The sequence below is a fragment of the Melanotaenia boesemani genome, chromosome 3 (genome assembly GCF_017639745.1).
Source record: "Melanotaenia boesemani isolate fMelBoe1 chromosome 3, fMelBoe1.pri, whole genome shotgun sequence".
NCBI classification, from domain to species: domain Eukaryota; kingdom Metazoa; phylum Chordata; class Actinopteri; order Atheriniformes; family Melanotaeniidae; genus Melanotaenia; species Melanotaenia boesemani.
The window spans coordinates 7,607,001-7,630,023 of NC_055684.1; the positions used below are offsets into that span (position 1 = coordinate 7,607,001).

General features: G+C 38.1%; 2 protein-coding genes across 3 annotated transcripts in view; one reads left to right on the forward strand and one right to left on the reverse strand.

Moving 5' to 3' along the window:
- lamb3 (laminin subunit beta 3) overlaps positions 1–11,286 on the reverse strand; it is a 29,285-nt gene extending 17,999 nt beyond the window's left edge. The window contains exons 1-4 of one of the 2 annotated variants that reach the window (XM_041980432.1): positions 11,055–11,286; positions 10,902–10,959; positions 4,349–4,386; positions 2,635–2,789 (exon numbers count right to left, since the gene is read on the reverse strand). In XM_041980432.1, the coding sequence (XP_041836366.1) occupies positions 2,635–2,789; positions 4,349–4,373 (180 nt within the window). In that variant the 5' untranslated portion in view covers positions 4,374–4,386; positions 10,902–10,959; positions 11,055–11,286. Of the gene's footprint in view, positions 1–2,634; positions 2,790–4,348; positions 4,387–4,475; positions 4,551–10,901; positions 10,960–11,054 lie in introns of those variants that run through there. The other variant, XM_041980431.1, reaches the window with a different exon arrangement.
- Positions 11,287–14,109: 2,823 nt separating this feature from the next.
- Positions 14,110–16,149, forward strand: LOC121636554 (G0/G1 switch protein 2-like). The gene is made up of 2 exons (XM_041980124.1): positions 14,110–14,216; positions 15,090–16,149. The coding sequence occupies exon 2, from the start codon at positions 15,148–15,150 to the stop codon at positions 15,517–15,519; it is 372 nt and encodes a 123-aa protein (XP_041836058.1). The 5' UTR covers positions 14,110–14,216; positions 15,090–15,147; the 3' UTR covers positions 15,520–16,149.
- The last annotated feature ends 6,874 nt before the right edge of the window (positions 16,150–23,023 follow it).

A 23,023-nucleotide genomic window follows, 5' to 3' on the forward strand; every position in this document is an offset into this window, starting at 1 on the left:
CATCTTGACTTTGTACTCTGCAGGTTAAAAGTTATTCAACGTGGAAACTTTCCTCCAGAGGTTTGTGGCTTTTGGCACTGTAGGGTACCACTTAAAACACACGTGCAAACACACTGTTTGGATTATTTGGTGCCAGCAGTCTCCATGAACTGTGCCTTTGGATCCACAATGAGGGTGTAAAGTCTGCAGTGGACAGCAACACAAAATCAGTTGAATAAGTTTAAAGCTCAGTTTACACTTTAACTGTGATCCACCATAACAAATCTCTCTCTCTCTCTCTCTCTCTCTCTCTCTCTCTCTATATATATTATATATATATATATATATATATATATATATATACATATGTGTGTGTGTGTGTGTGTATGTGTGTGTGTGTGCAAGTTGCTTCTTCAGTGAATTGATGTAGCAGTCATTATTTCTTTATATTGGAAATAATAAAAGAGTAAAACTAACTAATGTTTCAGGAACCTGATTAAAAATGAATGACAATGTCACTGCAGAATGCTGAGCTTTGTATTGGAAAATGTTTTATACATTAGAGATGTGCAAATTGAATGGCGCAAAAGTCAACTTTTTTGTTTAGATGAGCATTATGTCTCATTGTTCAGACACATGGTGCTGCTTACAGCAGTGTTAAAAGAGCAGCATGGCCTCCAGAGATGGAGGAGAGAGAGATGTACAGCATGTCAGCTGATCTGACACACAGTGCAGGTCCGAGTCAGAGCAGGTGAACGTTGGGGCAGAGAAAGTTAGCTGTCATATCATCGATCAGTCTCTTCTACTACTTACTAGAGTATTTCCAGACAAATAGTCTCCTAAACTCGGATTCTTTTCCCAGGTTCCTTTTCCTAGTTTTGAACAAGCCTTTCGAATGAGAGGTGATTTTTTTCAAGAACCAAGAAAAAAGACGTTTAGTTGCCTTGATTCAACAATATAGAACACACGAGAGACAAAGCAGGGTTCTGTTATTTGTCTCAGGACACTTCAGGACATGTTCTGAAAAGTCAGAGAATTTCACTGTCCCTCTGAAAGACAGATGAGCAGCCTTCCTCCTCAGACAAAGCTGCCTTGACTGCTGTCTTTGTCTCATTAAACCATCACATGAGGTGGACCGATGGCTTCTCTGCTACAGGCTGATAGTATCTGTCTCTTTTGGCTGACTCATTATGTCACAAACTAAATTAACTGACGAATAACTTTGATAACACCAACTTGTTGAGACATTTTCACAGCTCTATGCATTCCCAATGAGTTTCGTTTTCTTTAAACAGGTTTCATTCCCGTTTTCTTACCAGTTTTTTTTCTAAGTTTTAAATCAAACTGTACGGCAGCATGTAGGGCAGCATGTGCAGAGCAGCGAGGCCTGATTGACTCCAACTAAATGTTTACATTGAGGAATCAGTGGATGGCAAACACATAACCCAGGTGTGTTACAGCCTTTACATGTAGGTTTGTCAAGGGAACATTCTCCATTGGTTAAAATTAGCATGTTTAGGCCATGTGCTAACTGATATACTGCAGTTAAAAAGTGCTAATTATTACATACCTCTACAAAGTCAAAATGTCAGCTATAAACCATTGTCAGATCATAATTATGGTTGGTATTGCTGGTATTTGATAGATTCTTTGATACGATCGTGGACTGAGTTATCATCAAAAGCTGTTGTGTTGTTTTCACTGATTACCATGATTACATTTTTAGCATATAATGTGGAATTTCACAGTAAAAAAGGCTGAAATGTTCACAAGAACATTGAGGTAAGACCAGCTGATAGTCTTACCTAAAACTTGAACACCAAAACCAAACTCACAAGCCAGAATAAACAGCTTCAGGTCATAAAAGGGAAAAAAGGCCCCTGTGATAACTCATCTGCCTTTATTGGACCAGTTATTTAAGCTTGTGACCTTTCCTTCTGTGTTGCATCATAAAAGCTAACACAAAACTAACTCAAGGCTAACTCAAGGCTAACACAAGACTAATACAAAGCTAACTCATGGCTAACACAAAGCTAGCACATAGTTAAAGTAATGAACATGAAATATTTTCCGGACCATCTATGTTTGTCTAATGATACAAAATGTATTCTGAATTTTATAAAAGAAAATTTACAAAAGCTTCAGTATGACTTTTGATCTAAAAAAGAAAATTATTTCTAAAGCAAAAGATTTGATTTCAGATGATGGGCTTTTTGGGTAAGAACAAGCCTTGCAACACTGATATCTTGACTCTTGCTCTCTGTGTACCCTCTCCTTCATGCAGTTGCTCTCATTTCAAAATCAGCTCTGTCGTCCAGTAACAGCCAGTTTGTGCTGAGCCATCAACCAAAATTACAGTTGCAACATGATTTTCTGGCACAAAAATCAGACAGTTTCACAAGTGGACAGCTGGGAATCTGAGCATCCAATCTCTTATCTGTCTGCTCACCATGACCCCTGTACCATGCAGACAAATAATGCCAAAATTCTGACTTTTGATTTTCTCCATTTCCCCAGATCAAAATATAGCTTTTCAGTATGCAGGTATAACTCAAATGAACTAAATAGTTTGATTTTGATACAAAACACATGTGAAATTTAAGTAAAGTATATTTAATTTCATTTCATTTCATTTCATGGATGAGAACACAGTACCTGCTGATATGGGGTGCAGTAGACCTCAGAGCCTGTGAGGCCACAGGTGGAGGAAGCCTGAAGCAGGTGAGCTCTGCCCAGGAGCAGGTCATTGATTGGTGGGTAACACGCTCCAAGAGAACAGTCATTCTGAGCTTCAGATACCGTCAATATTACTGTGGAGAGGAAGACAGCCCAGTCAGGAATGCAGTGTTATAGCAGATTGGTCATATTTATTAAAATCAAATTAAATTTAAAAAAGTATTTATAAAGCACTTTTCATGCAAGAAGCAGCACAAAGTACTTTACACCAGAACAATTAAAGAAACAATTAAAAGATCGGTACTAGAGGATCTCAGGGTCCATGAGGGGTTATAACTTAAAAGCAGAACACATAAATAAAATGGCCCAAGACCACAGAGACATTTATAAACTACTAAAACAACCCCAAAACCAATCCTGAAACGCACAGTGAGAATAATAGTTTCATCCATTCCTGCTGCCCAGTGGTACATGCACAGTTTTTTGTGAAGTGGAATTGTTGAGGTTCTCTAACATAAGAAGTCACGGACGTGTTTTAAGCTGGAAGGTTCACGTTTTGTACACTTTTGCAAACAATCTGATCCAAATTTTATAAGCAAAAGTATTTAAGCTGCTAAATTTTTCTTCTCTGGTCTTACTTTCAAATGCAAATTCAGTATACCACAAGATTACGTCACACTGCAAGTCAATAAGAGCACATTTATATGAGGCAATTTTTTGTTTATTTGCTACCCCACTGAGGTTAAAAACCAAAGCCAGAGTTTGATGTAGGCCAGCTACAAATAATGCAAAGGTGTTAGAGGAATCTATTCTGCTAGAAATAAAAACATCTGCACCTCAGTGAAGGCCAGAAACGGAACTGGGTAGAACTCTGGCTATGTTTTTAGGATGATAAAAACTGGTTTTTGTAATATTTCTAATAAATGAATAAAATCCACCTGATAGTAGAAACCAACATCCAGTTTTCTCACACACTGAGATGGTTTAAAGTTTTGTAATTTTAGAAAAAAAATCTCCCTCTCTCGTCTTTGGAACTGATAAATTAAAATTTAGTTTTGTCCTGGTTTAGTTGTTAGACATTGTCTCCCGTCCATCCATGACTTCATGTCTTAAAACACGGTTTCATTTACATAAATGTTAGAATTACAGATTAGAGTGGACACTTTTCTGAGCAAGAACTGTAAATAAAAACCTTGAAGTTCCCAATATATTCCTATTCAAGTCAAACTTTCCCTTTCGTTTCAGCCTTTCTTCTTAAATACCAAATTCATTGAGTCTTATAGACAATGTGAAGCATCAGGGTTAGAAATGTCCACAGTCCTGTCAGTTACCATGACAACAAAGCTCATCTTTTACAGTAACCTGAACTAAATTTTTTTTTACTGTAATAAGAGGTACAGATAGTCAGTAGCAGTCAATACTTAGTAGCAGTGAAATTTGAAGAGGAGTTGTAAAAAATGGAAGTATTCATCTATGTCTAGGAGATAACTCTGTGAGCATCAAACAGCCGGAGGGATGAAAGGCATCAGCTGTTGCTGCAAAGGATTTAAAACCTCTGACTTCGGTTTGAAGAACATCAACATCCACTATGATGTGGGTTAATCAGAAAGTTAAAGTATTTTTAAATAGAAAGAACAAAAGAAATTAGTGGAAAACAGTGGAAACATGCAAAAGGAAATGAAGGAAATCTTACCACTCAGAAGTAAAAGTATTCTCATTTTGTTGAAACGTCTGCAAGACATAAAAAATAAAATAGAAATGAAAACTAATGCAGCTGTTAACAAACACAGACTCCAGGTAAAATGAAATTATAGGCTCACCTGACTTCCTCTGTCAGTTCTGTTACCGACTGCATTAAAGTTTGAGCTTTTACCTGGCTGCGGCTATATAGACACCTGGACAGGGTGATACAGTGTGTGTCAGAGACACACCCTTCAGCACCACTCCCTGCATTCATGAATCAACACACACACATTCAGACATGCAGGCAGACACAAAAACACTAAGAAGCTACAAAGCTGAAAACAATAAGATCCACATCCAGTTTCAGAAAAATTTATTACATGTTCAGGGCATTAGTGGTGAAAAGTGTCCTCCCCCAAACACTGCTATAAAAATGTTAGAAATAAGTTTTTTTTTTTTCCAATTTTTTTTCTTTCTTTGTTAAAATCACTAAATCAACTTCAGTCCAAATCAAAATGACCAAATATGTAATTTAAAATTTTTTTGAACCCTTTACACAATATCGCTATTTTTATAGGGGAGAAATAAAACACACATAACAATGTTATTTTTGATGTAATAGATTTTGGGGGACTGGGGATTTCATCTGAAAATTAGTCTTAGTTTGTTCTAAAAGTAAAGTTCACAACATCTGTTATATAGAAAATAACTTTTTGTTTATCTGGTGACATTGTGTCATAAAACTGGCATTTAAAGGGTTAATATTATTTGAATAATTACATGTTTGGTAGTTTAGGGTAGGATAAAAGTTGACTGGAAGATTTGAGCCAATAAAGCGGATAAAATATCAATCTGTAATGTCTTATAGCAATTGTTTGGAGTCAAATGTTTAGTCTTCTAATGACCTGAAAAGGTAGTAAAACAAAAACCGTCCCCCATGGGTTAAATCAACAGAAACTTAATAAAACGAAGAACAAGAAGCTGTTGCCTTCTTCCCGTTAAACTGTGTCTGGAGTTGGGAAAAATGTGTTTAAACATGCTGCTGCACATGAGGAATTAGCTTCACAGCTGCTTCATTATGATAAAATAAATCAGGTTTTTTTCATGATTTTTGTGATAATTTGATCAATCTGATGTTTTTTTGTTTTTTATCATAAATTATAAACATAAAGTTAATTTCATGAGACAAGGTTATGTAAGTTCAGTCTGTACTCTTCCTTCTGCATCTTGAAAAGAATGAGATTCCTTAAATGCCAGAATTTCCAACCGGCGTGTCTCAGCAAAGTCTCACGTTGTGTTTGTGTGCCCAAGCAAAACATAGGGAAATCTGCCTTTTTTTATTTTATTTTTTGGCTACCAATAAAGGTGATTTGTTGTGTTTTTATTCCATGTTTACCAGGAACACGGATCCTGGAGGAGGGAGCAGGAAGACAATCCGTGCCCTGCAGGCAGTGATTCCTCTGTAGTCATTACCTGTGGCCTGAGGGTCGGCTGAACACTCAGGTTATGTTTTCCTTCACTCTCTACAGACTTGACTAAGAGCAGGGAACAGGGTGTGTTTTCTGACTCAACACACACACACGTCTGTAATCATGCAGCTTCAGACATGCATGATCACGCCTCTGGTTGCTACTTGAAGTGACTGAGTTGTTGCTAACAGCCTGGTTGTTTCCTGCTTTGCAGAAATTATTGCCATCAAGCCCGAAGTTTTTGCTGCCTTTTTGTCAGAGTCAACCTGTGACCGTTTCACAGTTTACACACTTGTTCGTTTTAAGACTTTAAATTCACTTAACTGTTTCATCACAGCTCTGCTGCAAAAGGCTGCACCCACCTCAGATTATTGTCAGTAAATCATGTAAAATAAGAATGATTCTCTATCAGGATCTTTTTAATGAAGGCAGTCAGCAGAAGGTGAAGGTTTCCTTAGTTGATATATTTTTTGCTGGATATATGTGCTGTAACCTGAACATTATCATCCACATGTTCACCAGTCTGAGGGGAGGCGGATCATGTTGTGGCAGAACAGCTGTAGCTTTTGTAAAGGTTCAATAAAGAGGATGTGTTTCTTTGCACATGGTTGTTTGGAATTCCATCCTTAGCCCATGTCAGTCTGACTTTCCCATACTTTCACCTCAGTATTGATCTGACATCCCTGCTGTGGCCCATTTAATGACTCACTGGTCACTGGTTTTATTAAATGAAAAACAATTCAGTTCAGCTTGATTTGTATAGCAGCACTTAACATCATCTCAGGGCTTTACAGACAAATCACTTTAAGCCAATTCATAATAGATAATAGCCTAGTAAAGGAAAACCAACAGATTACATCAAATCTTGACTTCAATTCAATCCTCCATCCTGAGCACTGGGCGACAGTGGAAAGGAAAGACTCCCTTTTACAGGAAGGAAAATCCTCCAGCAGAACCTGGCTGAGGGAGGGCAGCCATCTGCCTCGAGAGGAGACACAGACTTAAATTAAAAATTATGTAATCAAACTTTTATTTGACGGCGTAAACTGATTTAAATGATTATATATTTTTTATTAGACCTGAAGCTGATTTAGTGATCTGTAACATTTTTACAGCAGTATTTTTGGGGGAGGACTTTTTTTTTTATTTTTATTCTTTAATGATCTGAAAGGGTAGTAAATTTGTCCCCATGTGTCCTGTTGACCGTTAAGAAAAAGTGAATTTCAAAGTTCTTCCAGAGAAATACTATCTTAAAAAGAAAAAAAAAAAATCATCCCATATGGGGAAAGACAGCCAGAATGGAGGCCAGAAATGGATTGAAAAATTACCTGGAGGGCCAATAAGGTCCATAATTACCCGCAAAGGTCTTTCTAAAGGTTTACACACAGATAAAGATTGTCTTTATGTGTCCAACTGAAGTTCATTAAGTCAGTAGTTAGGACACTATGCTGACTGAAAGGGAACATCATGTTTTGATCTGGAACAAGAGAATCTCACACCAGTTAGGATACAAATAAAACTGTGACCAGAGTTCCCAGCAGTCTAAATCCCTGCTGACGCTGACATCAAGGACAGAGATCTGTATCTGCTCACAGTGAGCAGCTTTGGTCTGGATAGAGAAGTAAGGGTTTGGAATTAGAGCTTCAGTTTTGTTGCAGAGCTGTGAAGAATCCTGAGCCATCGACGGTCATGATCCACACCCAAATCTGAAAAGTCCAATTTTACTGATTCATGAGTAAAGTATCTGAAGTCTTCAATCACCAAACCCTACTGAACAGTTCCTGGACCAGCTAAAGATATAGGCTCAAAAACAAAAACAGACCTCAAAAGACTCTTGGGGAGCTTTGGACTATTTCTCTTCCAAATCAGAATCAGCTCAGTCAGATTAGGATGTCTGGACATAAAAACCACTCATTCCTGAGCAGCATGTTGGCTCCAGGTCTGAGCTCCCAGTATGTGACCTGTGGAGGGACCCTCTACAAGCTGACATACTAAATGTCAAAGATTTTCTCTGCTTCTGAGACCTCGCCCACAAAGCTGCTTTCTACCAGTCCCATGAATACCAGCAGATTTTGAAATTCTTTTCCACATCTTTTGACCTACTTTTGCAACTTAAAGAAAAAATACCTTAAACATTCCTTTGAGATTAGTGAGCTCAGAAATTGATCAGGTCGCTGTATATGTGTGTGTTCCTACTGTTGGAAAAAATACCGCATATAGAATCTGACGTGCAAGAGTTTTAAAATGGTATATACTGATAACTATCTCAACTTTGCCTGTATGAAAGGAAAGGAGTAAGCCAGAATGCATCATTTATGGTGAGAAGCAGCTAATGAAAGCATAAAACCAAAAAATGGTTTAATCCCGGGATTGGAGGTAGTTGCAGAGAAAATAGGTTGGGAACCACTGATGTAAATGACACTGCCAGTGAACCCTGGAATGAATTTGACAAGTTTCTAACTGGCCTCCAAGGGAAGACAAGACCTCATTAAAAAGAAAAAACTCCAATTTACCAGTTTATAGACAGCATGACATAAATGTTTGTTGCAACACGGATGAGATTTTGCAACAAAAAGTTTCAACTGTGTTTACAAAGATGTCTTAAAGACACAAAGACCTGGATGATTCCTTCTAAACTCAGACTGAGGTTAAGTCTTTGGACCTGAGAACCTCAGGACGACTATCAAGGAATGACTCTGGAAGGCCTTACCTTGGCTCCCAGTACTACAGTCCATAACCTTTGAGTTATTCTGGACCTGGATCTGTCCTTTGTCTCACATATAAAGCAGGTTTCTAGGACCACTTTCTTTCGCCTACGTAATAATTCCAAATGAGAAACATCCTGTCTCAGTGATGCAGCAAAGCTAGAACGTGGATTTATTACTTCCAGATTGGACTACTGCAATTCCTGATTATTGTTCAGTTCCAGAAATGTTCTGAAAAGTCTCCATCTCTCCATCATCAGATCATATTCCTCCTGTTTTATCTTCAGTTTATTGGCTCACTGTGAAATCCAGAATAGAATTAAAAAATATTCTCATATAAAGCTCCTAAACTCCATTGTATATTAAAGTTCTCGTAGGTCCAGATTTCCCAAACTGCAGGTGTACTTGTGGTTCCCAGAGGTTCCAAAAGGATAACGGGAAGTAGAACTTCCAGCTATCAGACCCTCTCTGTGGAACCAGCTCCCAATTTGGCTTCAGGAAGCAGACACGCTCTCTACCTTTAACATCAGGTAGGTCTGGCTTGACCCTCACCCAGCTTTAGCTCTGCTGACAGGCCAAGGTTGCTACAGGACGTCCCTTTAATTCATCTGATAACATCAGGATTTAATCAAAGAAAAGAATTCAACTGTTATTACTGGAAATCAAAAATCATCAAACCACCCCACAGTGATGTCTGCACCACCTGCATTTATTTAATTTTCCTTTATTTATTTGTTATCTAATTTCTTTTTTATTCCATTTATTTAGTTTTTATTATTCATTTATTCATATGTTTTTCCTTTTCCTCCATTTTCACTTTTATTTTTTTTAACTCTTCCTGATTAAAAATCATTTCAGTTTGGTTTATTTCAGGTTTATTTATAAAGCACCAGTTTATCTACTAAAAAACAAAAAAGACCAGATCAACTAACCTGACAACGTGTGAAGGAAATGCTTCCTTTCAACAACGACCACCAGAACGACCTCTGATTGGGTGCGAGGTGAGAGGGCAGGAAGAAATTTTCATTCCTTTCTGTGGTAATAACTAAAGTAAAGACAGCGCAGATAAGTTTATAGTGAAAGAGAAAATAAAAAGTTCGGTTCTTTTCTGCATTTCTATCTGGTCAGATTTCACTTTGAGCTTTAAATTCTCTCTTTGGTTATGCTACTGCAGGGGTGTCCAGCACCGGTCCTCAAGGGCCACAATCCTGCTTCAACACACCTGACTCAGACTGATGAGTCATTGTGCAGAATTTCATAGGCTGTTGGATCCATTTAATTTGAGTCAGGCATGTTGGAGCAGGGATACATTGGTAAACCTGCAGGACAGCAGCCCTCAGAGACAGACTTTGGACACCCTGTATTTTATATGAAAGTAAAACTACAGAGTGAAATCAAATCCTGGTTGAATCAGGCTACAGGGACGGTGCAGTAACTTTCTATAGACCTGTTACCAGCTGCTTGTGGTTAGTTGCATCACAGCGAGAAGGTTCCTGGTTCAGTCCCAGCTGGAGACTTTTTATGTGGCTGTTCTCCCTGTGCATGAATGATTTCCTCCTCCCAGTTTCCAGGAGAGAGAGAGAAATAAAAATCTATGATTCTATGTTGACTCTAAAAGTGAATGTGAGTGGCCCCAAGCAGAATAAAGCAGTTATAGATAAAGGATGGATGAACAGACCTGTGAGTTATCTAATAGGAAGTAGAATTAAGCATTTATATTATTGTATCTAGAAAAACCCTGCATGACATCACGTTAACTTCCCTCATGTCTCACTCAGCTTTGTGTCTAACACATCATTACAGTAACTGCTCTTCATCGTTGCTTTTAACTCAAAATCATCATGATTTCACTGCTGGCTGATAAAAACAACTTAGTGTGACCAAGCGCTATTTTTCCAGGAAATCACCAGAATGAACTGGAACAAAACACTACTATAGTTAAAAGAACAATTTATTTATAAACAAAATCAGATCCTTTAAAAACTGTGATGGTCTGGATGTTGGACATAGAAAAAAAGTGGACAGTTTTTCTGTTCTGACAAACTTCAGACCAAAGAAATGGACCAAACAAAAGAAACAAAATAAGACTGGGTCAGGACAGTGTTACAAACCACATTAGCATTCATGGAATTAAAACAACAAAACCCCTAAAACACAACAAAACACATGCAGAGAAAACTCTCCCTTTGGAGCCCCTCCCTTTAATATTGTTTAATGTTGTTTAAGCTGTCCATCTAATGGATCAATAGAACAAATACAGAAATAACTACAGGTGGGAAAACAGTGGTTAGCATCCTGATGTTGATCCTAAAAGAGCTGCGAGGAAAAAGCATTTAACATAAATAAAACTTAAAATGTCCGGACGTTTTTAAATGAAAGGGAAATATACCTGGTCAAAGCACAGGCACCCACTCCTTTCTCTCACTTCTGCAGGTGGATGGAGGTGACTGAAAGCATTTTAAAACAATTTATGTAAGAAAACGAAGAATACTGACATGCAAATTCATAAAGGAGATCATACGCTGCTCATGCTCAAGCAAACCTTGTGTCGTGACTCTATGCAGGATTTTGTCTTGAGTGTTAAATTGCACCACACAAAGGCCTCTGCTGCATGCTGCTCTCAGGTGTGTTGCATCAGAGAGAAAGACCTGAGTGAATTCTCCGCCCCCCTTTTATAGACTCTGCCCCCTTTCCTCAACTCTGCCATCTATGCTCACAACTCACCATCCTACATTAGTAAGGTACCTGCTGAGGGTTAAGAGCTCCTGTCTTTAAATCCCAGAGACAATAATAATTTAAACATGTTTTTAAACTTAAATAAGAATAATAAGAATAAACATTTCCTCTAAAATCACACATTCTGTGCCACTGCAGTGAGTCAAAGTGATCAGGTATAGATTTTCTGTTTTAAAACTGTTACAGCTGTAATGATGATAATTTACTGTGTGATCATGGTTTATCACAGTTTGTGATTCTGTGTGTTAATGGTCATGTTTCCATTCAAGGTTTCATTAAGCTGATGAATTTAAGTCATAAAGAAGAAGAAAAAAAGCAAGCAAAAAAGAAAAAAGGCCCGGAGAAGAATATTTGGCTTTATAAGCGTGTCCATATGTCCTGTCCACTCAGTTACATGCTACTGCACATAAACGTCTGGCTTCCAGGAGCCTTTCCGGGCCCTTCATGTCCGTACGAATGTCAAAATCTAACCCACACCCTGCTATCAAGGCTTATCACAACTGTTCTCTTTTTATGGTGATGAGTCCAGACACACCTGGGAGGCGTGTTGTTTCCGTCAAAACAAACACACGGATCCTGAACGTCTGTTGTGTCTTTACACACACACACACCAACTTGCAGATTGTGGAGACGCTGCTGCTGCTGTTACCGATAAAAAGAGCTAACACTGTTTTTTTTTTTTTACTGTAAATGGCTTTTTTGTGTTACATGAGTTGGAGGCCTGTCTCATTTCTAACTGATGATCATAAATGAGATCTTCCTTTTCTCTATAAGCTAAAAGCAGTTTCTGTAATTATGTCGGAGAGCTATGACGACAGTGTGTGTGTTGGAATGTCCAGAAGTGTGATTCAAAACAAACATCTTTCCACTTCCTGCTTTGTTTCACATTAGTCAGCAGCATCAGTGTGTGTGTGTGTGTGTGTGTGGGTGCGTGTGTGTGTGTGTGTGTGTGTGTGTGTGTGTTTGTGTGTGTGTGTGGTACGTGCAGTCTGTGCACCACGCTGTGCATCTCCAGTCTGACCAGAGTTCACAGTATCCCACCAGCAGACAGACAGCAGGGTTGCAGGGTTTACACAACCTTTCCTCTGATTTGGTGCATGTCGATGTGGAAAACCCACCTGGACTCAATCAGGTGGGAAAGAGCTGCTCCTGCATCGCTTTCAGCCAGTCTGAGAGCAAAACAACAACATGACAGCATAACGAAGGGGCAATATGCTGCCATTCTTCTGTTCTTTCATTTCATCCTATAGCTTCTCCTTCCTGCACTTCTCAGAGGCAGAAATTTGTTAAAATAAGAGATTAAAACCTTTTTGACTTTCGTTGGTGACGAGTCTCAGTTAACCCCTGTGGCTCACCTTAGTTTACTTTCAGTGGACAAAAAGTCCTCCCCAAAAACAGATTGATATTTTTTTCCCCTTTTTTGGCCCAAACCACAGATTTATATTCTTTTACTTCTTTTTTCCCTCAAATTACTCCATCAACTTCAGTCCTAATCAAAACTATTAAATATGTAATCATTCAAATCATTAACCCTTTAAATGCCAGTTTGATGACAAAATGTCATTGTTTCTATGGAAGAAAAAACACACACACAAAGGTTATTGTGGGTGGGTGATTTTATTTTTTATTAAAACAACAGTCTTAGTTTGTTCTACAAATGAAATCCCCCAGCTCCCAAAATCTATTATATGGAAAATAACTTGTTTTCAGTGTTTTTCTTTTAAAACAATCACATCATCAAACTGGCATTTAAGGCGTTAAAATGATTTGGATAATTAAATATTTGGTAGTTTTGATTGGGACTGACGTTGATTAAGTGACTTAAACAAAAAAAATGGAAAATTGTTTTATTATAGCTGTTTTTTGGGAGAGGAAATTTTGTCCACTGAAGACCTGAAAGGGTGGTAAATTTGTCCTCAGTGTCCTGTTGACCTTTAACCATTAAGTCCTACCATATGGTAGAGCAAAGTTTTCAGTGATTCATTTTTTTTAAAGAATGTGGAAATAAACCTTCCTGAGCCATCTTTACCAGTTGGTGTTGGTATGTAATACCTACACTAATGTTTATTATTATCATCGTGTTATTTTTAACCTTTTTCTTAACCCTTTGCTTTCTTGTCCAAGAAAAAAAAATGCAAAGAAACATTTTACTCTACTTTCTACTATAATAATAATAATAAATAAATAAATAAATAAATAAATAAATAAATAAATAAATAAATAAATAAATAAATAAATAAATAAATAAATAAATAATCTCATATGGGGAAACACAACCAGACTGGAGGGCAGAAACTGAGGGTGAAATAACCTGAAAGGACAAATAATCCATAATTACCCACAAGAGTTAATATGAAATCCAGTTTGATTGTGGTTGCCAGATTTGGTTCTTAACTAGAACTCTGAGTCAGAGTTAAACCCTTTTGCAGGAACATCCTGGCCAAAACATCAACAGCAGACAAACTAAGGATCAGACCAACATGAACCAGAAAGTGCATTATAAAATCATAAAAACCCAACATGAATAGATTTCATCAGGGCCATAAAAAATCTGTTTGAAGATCATCAAAACATGTGAATCCGAATGTGTCTACCTGGAAATCACTCAAAATGTGGATGTGAGCGTTACCGTCCACACAAGAAAAATACAATATAACTTTTTTTATAGAATCAATGACTGAAACAACAAAACTGAACTTGAAGTTTCTCTAATGACGTCCGTCAGCTGCCTGGTGGAAGCAGAACCTTTACTGGCAGGCTGGTTGTGAAATAAGCCGACTAACAACTGGGTGAAAGGTTCTGGCTCCAGCCGTGATGTGACTCATGAATATTCAGCAGCTGCTGGTGTGTGAGTGCACAGGCTGGATATAAATGACCAGCGTGTCTGTGAAGGTGTGTTCTCACCACAAACTGGAGCTGATGAGCAGACTGAGCCTGCAACGACAGAAAAACAACTAATTATTACAAAGTAAGTCTCATTTCTTTATTTCAAGACAATCTACAGCAGGGGTGTCAAACATACGACCCGGGGGCTAAAATTGGCCCACCAGAGGTTCCAGTCTGGTCCCTGGGATGTATGTTATAAATGTGAAAATGACATAGAAGATATTAGTTGTAAAACTTTAATAAAAGTAACTGTATTTACTATTTTATCCATGTGAGGACTTTTCCAAGGCAGGAGGAGAACTTGTTCTAGGGCTTCTATCTTTCTGATCTAATAGACTTGATTTCAGATTGTATGATGAGGTGGGTCATTTCAGGTGGTCAGGATTACTATACACATGTGGAAATGTTCACGTTTAACTTCTAGATCTTGAATAGTAACTCTGATCATAATGTGAAATACTGGATTTTTCACTTCCAGATAAAATGTTTGGTGATTTTGTAGATACATTGTTAGCTACGAGATGTAATGCTCATGATAATGAGTAAATGTGTAACATAAATAACATATGTAAACACATAAAGTAATTAAATAAATAAAAAATAAAGTATAATGAATATAATACAATTTTAAATGACTTTTATAAATGAAATTAGTAACATTTATATTTTTTATTGAATTTTTTTATTTAAAAAAAATGTATAAATAATATCATCATGAAATTTACTGAATTTAAAAGATGTAACATTTAACATTTACAAGTTGTGATAAACGTGTAAATATGTAAATAAAATTATTTATAGGTCATTATGCTGTTATCTTAGTCAGACTGACTGGAGATCAGATTGCTCTGAATGTGGCCCCTGAACTAAAATGAGTCTAAAGTCATGAAGTATTTTAAATAACCAGGAAGCTACACATGAGTTTCTAACCTTTCCGTTTTTTTAATGTTCACAGATTCACATTTTTTCCAGGTTAACTCTTGAGTTTCTGGACCAGAGCCGAGTCAGAGGAAATGGAAAGCATGCAGGAGCTGATCCCGTTTGCCAAAGAGATGCTGAGCCAGAAACCGAGCCGAGGCCTGCTGAAGGTCTACCTGCTGGGCTCGGTGTTGGCTGTGCTGGGGACGGCCATCGGGCTGGTGGAGACCATGTGCCACCCCTTCTCCTCGGGTGAGCCAGTGGATGCAGAGATGCTCCTCATGATGGCCCGGGAGCACAGAGACATTGAAGCTGAGATAAAACCCCATCTGGGAGGCCAAAGAGAGGAGGAGGAGGAGGAGCAGGATGAGGAAGAGGAGAACAGGACCAAGATCCAGAACCCGACCCCATCCAAGACTCATAAACCCAGTCAGAGAAGCATGGCCAACCGGTTGCATGCTTCATAACACCAACAGGGTGACTCTGAAGACTGAAGGTATTTATTGGAGACTCCTCCTGCCACACCACCCCGGTGTGCAACCTGCACACCAGACTGAAGCTTCACAGACGAACCAATCAGAGCGTCCTCATGAGACTAACTTATCTTATCATAAGTCTAACTTATAGTAGATGATGCTTTCATGGACTGCCAGAAAATATTTTTAAGTATGTATTTATGTTTTGGTCAGACACTGAAGCATCAGCACACAGTCCTGACAGCACAGACATTTAATCTTCTGTATGTTAAATGTCAGGTTTGTGGAACTCAAATATTACAAGTGATGAATACAAGTAACAGCAAACAGAGTGAAACACCCGTCCTCAGTGTTCACAAGAGCTCAGGACGACAAAGCTGAAGAGTCCATAAACTGCTGTTACAAGCAGTCCTGCAGCACTGCGCTTGGTTTTTAAAGGAGTTCATGAAAGCAGCATGTTGTCCAATCTGTGCAACAGAGAGCTGCAATGCAGCGCCACCTGCTGTCTGGTGGGAAGATCTGAGCTGCCACTGCACTGAAAAGGTAGAGGTTTGCTGCAGATGTTGTGTAAATACTGTAAATACTGTCACCTTTTCATAATAATAAATGTGTTTTGTTTAAGTCTGGTTTCCTCAAACTTCACACACTGAACACGCAAACACTTACTGGTGTCACATGCAGAAATATTGAAATACTGGCCAGCTGTACACCATGATTACATTTTGTGTACAGGGACAACTAAACTACTGCAGCTGAGTTTATCTGCATATATTTACTGGCCAAACAATGAAAGAGAAAACATGCTTATTATTAATTATTATTAGTGTTTATGCAGTGTTTATCCACTGCATTTATATAATGACCAGTTACATTAAATATAGCCTTCATAATACTGTAAATAGCTAAAAAATGGCATTAATGACCACAAAGGCAGGGACATTTATCTTGGATAAAGAGTTAAAAAATGAAGTTTTTGATGAACCTTTGGTGTATTTGTTATAATACAGATAAGATTGAAGTGTTTATTTAGAATATGAAACGCACACACACACAAAAAGAGGGAGAACAAAAACAATACAAAGATACAAATACAAAGACAGATTTGAAAAGGAAATTGGAAAGAAGTACAACTTGTAAAATCTCCCCCATTCTTAAGTATTATGTAACAGTAATAAGCTTTCTGGTTTAAGTCTGATATTTACAGGCTTTGTACTGATAAAACATTGACATAATTTAGACATACACATAATACAGCCATGTATTATATATATATATATATATATATATATATATATATATATATATATATATATATATATATATATATATATATCCAGCTCTTCCCTGCAGTCTCTGAGTCTCTGACTGAGTCGTCATCAGGATAGAAACAATGATCAGGTTTACAGATGACTCAGAAATCATCGCTCTGCTCCATGAGGAGAACTGGTCGTGGACCAGTAGTCAGAGTGAAGTCATTCTTTGATAAATGGTAATGTGTCAAAGATAAAAGAAAAGATCAGTGATTTCTGTAGGAAGGACTCCTCCTCTTCATCTTGTTTGTCTTCATGACCAGGAGGTGAAGTGGCGGAAAGATATAAATACCTGTTCATATTAACAAAGACTCACCAGCGGATGGAGGTTTGTTTTTCTAAACTAGACCATTCTGTTATGAACATGAGTCATTCTTGTTTTATTAAGTCTTTTAAGCTACTCCTTTATTTGCTTGTTGTTCCCCAGTCTGAAGAATGATTAGGGCCAAGCAGAGAGCAGAGAGGATTCTGGGGACCCTCTGTAGGAGGTTTTCTCTGCTGTCTGATGCTTTTGAACTCTTTGTGTTGCGTGTTCCTCAGAGATAAAGTTTATCTTGATCTGTCAGATGCTAAACTGGTTGAGAAGTTCTTGACAGTTTCCAGCAGCTAAATGTGTTATAGCTTCACCTGTTGGGTCTATTTCAGTCCAGATCCAGCTATCATGAGAGGACAGGAACTAGGACATACCCAGACAGGACTATCAGTAATTTCCCTCTTGGATGAATGAAGTTTTTTTCATTTATTAATTTCAGTCAGAACTGAAGGTTTATTAAAAATCCAACATAAAGAGCTACAAGTGGCAGCAAAACCAGGGACCTGGACAATAACACAAAACCACTGAACTGAACGTGGATGCAACAGTGAAAGGTATCAAGATGAGTCATCAGGTCATATTTTGTGTAATGTTTTTTTTTTTTTATTGTTTTATTTTGTGTATCTTTTTAATTACTGAAGGATTGTTTTGGGTATTGTTTTCCTTTTTTATTTAATCTTAGTGGTTTTAATGGTGACTGCATTGGATCGGGATGTTTGGTGTATGCAAGTGGATTTTATTGTTGATGATGTAATGTCTTGAGGACAACGTCTGTAAGCAAAGCTTCCCATTGGGGACAGTAAAAATTGCTTGAACATGAACTAGGTGGATGGATGCAGGGGATGATCAATGAAGAGAATCAAGTGCTAAAGCGGTGATCTAAAGAACAGATAAGGAACTGAGGACATCTAGGGGCCATTGCAGGAAAAAACGAAAACACGAGTCAAATACAACCTGATAACCCAAAGAACAAAAGCACGACCAGGACATAGGGACAAGAAACATATGAAAACATTCAAATAAAAACCCGAAAGCAAAGTCCAGACTGTCCAAGGAATGAAGCAAACACCATGAGACCTGGTCTGTTTCACTCAGCTAGAAACTTGCTCCTTGTTCCATTTCTGACGTTTCCTGAAAATTTGATCAAAATCTGTCAATAACTTTTTGAGTTATGTTGCTAACAGACAGACAGATAAACCAACGCTGCCTATAAAACATAACCTCCGCTGTAGCAGAAGTTGGAACAGGGGCAACAAATGAGTGGAAAGTAACTGGTACAAATTAACTGGAAGAGAATTGGACAGATAATGAAGTGAACTGGCAACAGCTTGGTAACATGACTGGGTATAAAACAAGCATTTCAACGAGGCAGAGTCTCTGAATTTGAGAAAAATATTCATTAATGTATAATTGTGTAGACTTTGAAGAGTTCACTATTTACTGTGCATAATGTCATCAAAAGATTGTGGCGGAATCTCTGTGTGCATGGGACAAGGTTGACAGTCAAACTAGATGACGGTGGTCTTCGGTTCCTCAGGCAGCACTGTATTAACAAACATGATTCTCTACTGGAAGTCATTGCATGGACTTAGGGAGACTTCCAGAAATCACTGTCTCTGAACACAATTCACCCTGAAACCTACAAATGCAGGTTAAAGCTCTATAATGCAAAGAAGAAGCCATATATAAACAGGATCCAGAAACACAGCTGTCTTCTCTGGTTCAAAGCTCATTTAAAATGGTCTGAGGCAAAGTGGAAAACTGTTCTGTGGTCAGCTGGTTAAAAATATGAGATTATTTCTGGTAACCATTAACGCCATGTCCAGACCAAAGAGGAGAGGGAGCATCCAGCTTCTTATCAGTGGACAGTAGAAAAGCTGCGTCTCTGATGGGGTTGGATTAAGTTGGATTTATGCTCATACAGTGTCTGAGTACGATTGGTTGTGCTGTATGCTCTGTGTAGGTCCCCGGAGGCTTGACGCGCACCTCTTCCAGACCCGCTGTTCACCCCCGCTTGCAGCGTGGTTAGGCAGAAATACTCCCCTGTGATTGGTTGATTTGTGATAAAATGTTTCCAGTTTTCTGGAGCTTCTTGCTGAATTTGTGTGGTTACCAAGGAAGAAAAACTACAACACAAAACCTTATGATCGAGTGCGAGAGCACATTTCACCAGCGTAAGCTGCGTCAGCCCTACTGCACGCAGACACCAAGCGAGTTTAAATCTAGCTTTAGTGCCTATGGCGTGGGCAGCTTCCACATCTGTGAAGCTCCATCAATACTGAAACGTACATGGAGGTTTTAGAGCAACATCTGCTCCCATCCAGACAACATCTCTTTCAGGGAAGGCCTTTCAGATTTCAGCATAACCACATCCTGCATCCATCACAGCAGCATGGCTTCACAAGAGAAGAGTCCGGCTGCTGAACTGGCCTGCCTGCAGTCCAGACCTTTCACCAGTAAAAAACATCTGGAGCATCATGAAAGCAAAAATCCAGCAACCAAGGTCCAGGACTGTAGAGCAGCTAGAATCCTCCATCAAACCAGAATGGGACAACATTCCTCTCCTAAAACTCCAGCAACTGGTCTCCTCACTTTCCAGATGTTCACAGACAGTTGTTAAATCCGTCACCCTGGAACCACTTTTTACTGATGTCTTGCTGCCATCAGATTTAAAATGAGCTCATATTTTTCATGAAAAGATAAAATGTCTCAGTTTCAACATCTAATATGCTGTTTATGTTCTACTGGGTCGATGAGATTTGGAAATCATTATTATATTCTGTTTTTATTTACATTTTACACAACATCCCAGGTTTTTAGGAAATGGGGTTATAAATAAAACTGAGCTGAAACAGAATTAAATGAATAAAATAATCTGAACCTGTGATATAGTTACAGAGCAGCTAACAACAGCTCCTCACTTTGTGTTTGCACCAACAGAAGGCTGATGTCTGTCCACATTATTTGTTTGCAAATGAGAACTGGTTCTTAAACATTTTTTTACCTGGTTAAATAAAGGTTAAATAAAATAAAAAAAATTTCCACTGGTCTGCATTTGGACCTTTTTGTGCCCTCTGTGGTGGACAATATTTACAGCTGGTGCATTTTAGCCATTTACGATGTATAATAAAAGTTCATAATGAGGCACTACAAAGATGTGTTTTACTTGCTGGTGCAGGTGGAAAATATGTGGTGCTGTAGCTTACAACAATCTGACCAATTAGAGATTTTTCTGCTCATTCTCTGTGCTTTAAAAGGTTAAAATCTGTTCTGCCATTAGAGAAGCCTCTAGAGAAGGTTTGCAAACAACCAAACACACCTCCCCCAAATGCTCAACTTACCAATTTAACAAGAGGTTAGAAGGTCAATTACAGAAAGTCAAATTAAAATGACAAAAGGCTGGGAATGTTTTTTTCTGCCTCTGATACCAATAGGGATTAAGCTTGAAAGGTTGCCACTGGATACCAGTGGTAACACTCTGTGAGTCCTCTCAGAGTCGTAGGAGCAGGCTGAGTCAGGCTGCCGACAAGGATGTGACTACATCCTATACTGAGCTGTGAACTTGGCTTTAAGTCCAAGAAATAAAGTTTCTTCTTAGACATTTTAACAATATTATGACTGACATGCAGGTGGAACAACAATGATGTCCGACAGGTGTTTTTTTATTATGTCAAAAAAAGAACATGTTAAATTTGATGAGCTTAATTCAAAGCATAAATAGGTTAAATAGTTAATTGCATTTTGTTTGTCCTTCCCGCAAAACCAATAAGTGACACTTGAGTGTATGGACTGAACGGATGTTCACTGTACTTGATATGTGTGTGTGTGTTTCTTGACATGTGTGCAGAATCATTTGTATTCCAGTGAAATGTCATCAGAAAGCAGACAAAGTTCTGCATGCTTCATCGTACTGCAGCCTGGCAACCTGAGGCTCAGACACACTCGGGGTGGATTACGGTACATGGCCTCATGCCTTCTCAAGACATGAGTCACAATTCCTAAAAAGTTATGTGACTCCGTACGGTAAGGCTACATAATGGGACAGGGGGAGGAAAGGTTATGAAGCTACTCCGTTAACAGGATGTGTTTAAGTTTGGATGGTGGACCCACATAGAGAATCTAGTCTGGACAGACTGGATTCTTGTCTTCTTTGTGGACATTTATGATGGTGCAGCTTTTCATCTGTTATCAGTGGGCAGTTTAAGCTTTTGATCTAGTGGCTGAATCAGTTAAACCTTGAGGGTCATTTTATTTAAGTCGTCAACTTTAATTAAGCACATGTATAAACAACGGGTGTTGAAGCAAAGTGTTGTACATCTTTAAGAAAAATAAACATGAAAATAGTTCAATAAGAAGGGCACAAAATGACAATAAAACAGATATGAAAGAAAAAAAAGACAAGTATGAAAATAAAAATCAGCTTAAAATGTCTAAACTCAGTCTGATTTGAAAGATAAAGAGTAAAATCGTGACTTTAAACAAGTGATTCACAGCTGAGTAGAGGCTGATGCTTTGGTCAAGTCTTGAAGAAATCAAGGCATGAGTAACCTTCCCAAAATCTGGGAAAGAAAGAAAAGACTTGACTACGGAAGGAATTCTTAATTGAAATAAATCTGGCTCTGACCACAGCATTTATATGTTTGTTGAATAAAAAAACACCCTAAAAGTTATTCCAAGGTTCTTTATTATAAAGAACTTATCATAAGGGCACAAGGGATTAAGAACAGATATTCTGGGAAGCATGGAAGTCTGGAGGTCCAAACAACATGACTTCAGTCTTGTTGTCATTCAGACTAAGAAAGGTTTGGGCCTTCCAGGACTTTACATCCTCTAAACAATCTACCAAAGTGTTGGGGGTTGTTTGGCTTTAGAAGAGATATATATGAGTATCATCCACACCACATACAAGATGCCATATTTTCTAAAGAGAGAACCTGGAGGATGCATGCCAAGTGAGAAAATAATTGGACCTAGAATGGAACCCTGGGGAACCCCTCAGGAAAGAGGGACTAAAGAGGAGGAGAATGCACCAACGTTAACAGAGAAACTTCTATTAATAAGATATGATTTAAATCATTCAAGTGCTTCACTCTTGATTCCACTGCTTTGTTCAAGCTGAGAAATTAAAATTCTGTGATCAACAGTATTAAAAGCAGTGCTGAGATCTGAAAGAACTAAAATAGCTGAATCCCCAGAGTCTGTAAATGATCATTTAAAACTTTAATGACCCATTTGGGTCATTAGAGGATAAGTTAATATTTTATTCCATTTTCCCCTCAGATCACTCAATCAGTCCTAATGAAAAACACCAAGTACAATATTTAATATAATTATTTAAATCCTTTAAAAGCCTATTTGATTACATGATGTTAAATAGTAGAAGATGGATGGATGGATGGATGGATGGATGGATGGGTACGTGGGTGGTTGGATGGATGGATGGTGGGTGGGTAGGTGGGTGATTGGATGGATGGATGGATGGATGGATGGATGGATGGATGGATGGATGGATGGATGGATGGATGGATGGATGAATGGATGGACGGATGGACAGACGGCTGGATGGACAGATGGATTGATGGATGGATGAGTGGACTGTAAAAGTGCTTTGAGATCGACGCTGTACAAATAAAGCCAAAAGATCACTTGTTTTGACTCCACTGTAACCATGACATTTTAAATTATTGTCAAATGGGTGCGTTTAGAGGGTTTTCTTTTACCATCACTATATACAATTCATATATATTACACACATTTATGTTTTTTTATTACATTTATTGCATTCACTTCTGAGCATGAAAGAATTTTATATACAATTAAAACAAAACGTTCTCTACAGTGACTTGAGGAAACTATATGAGTTTGTCCAGAC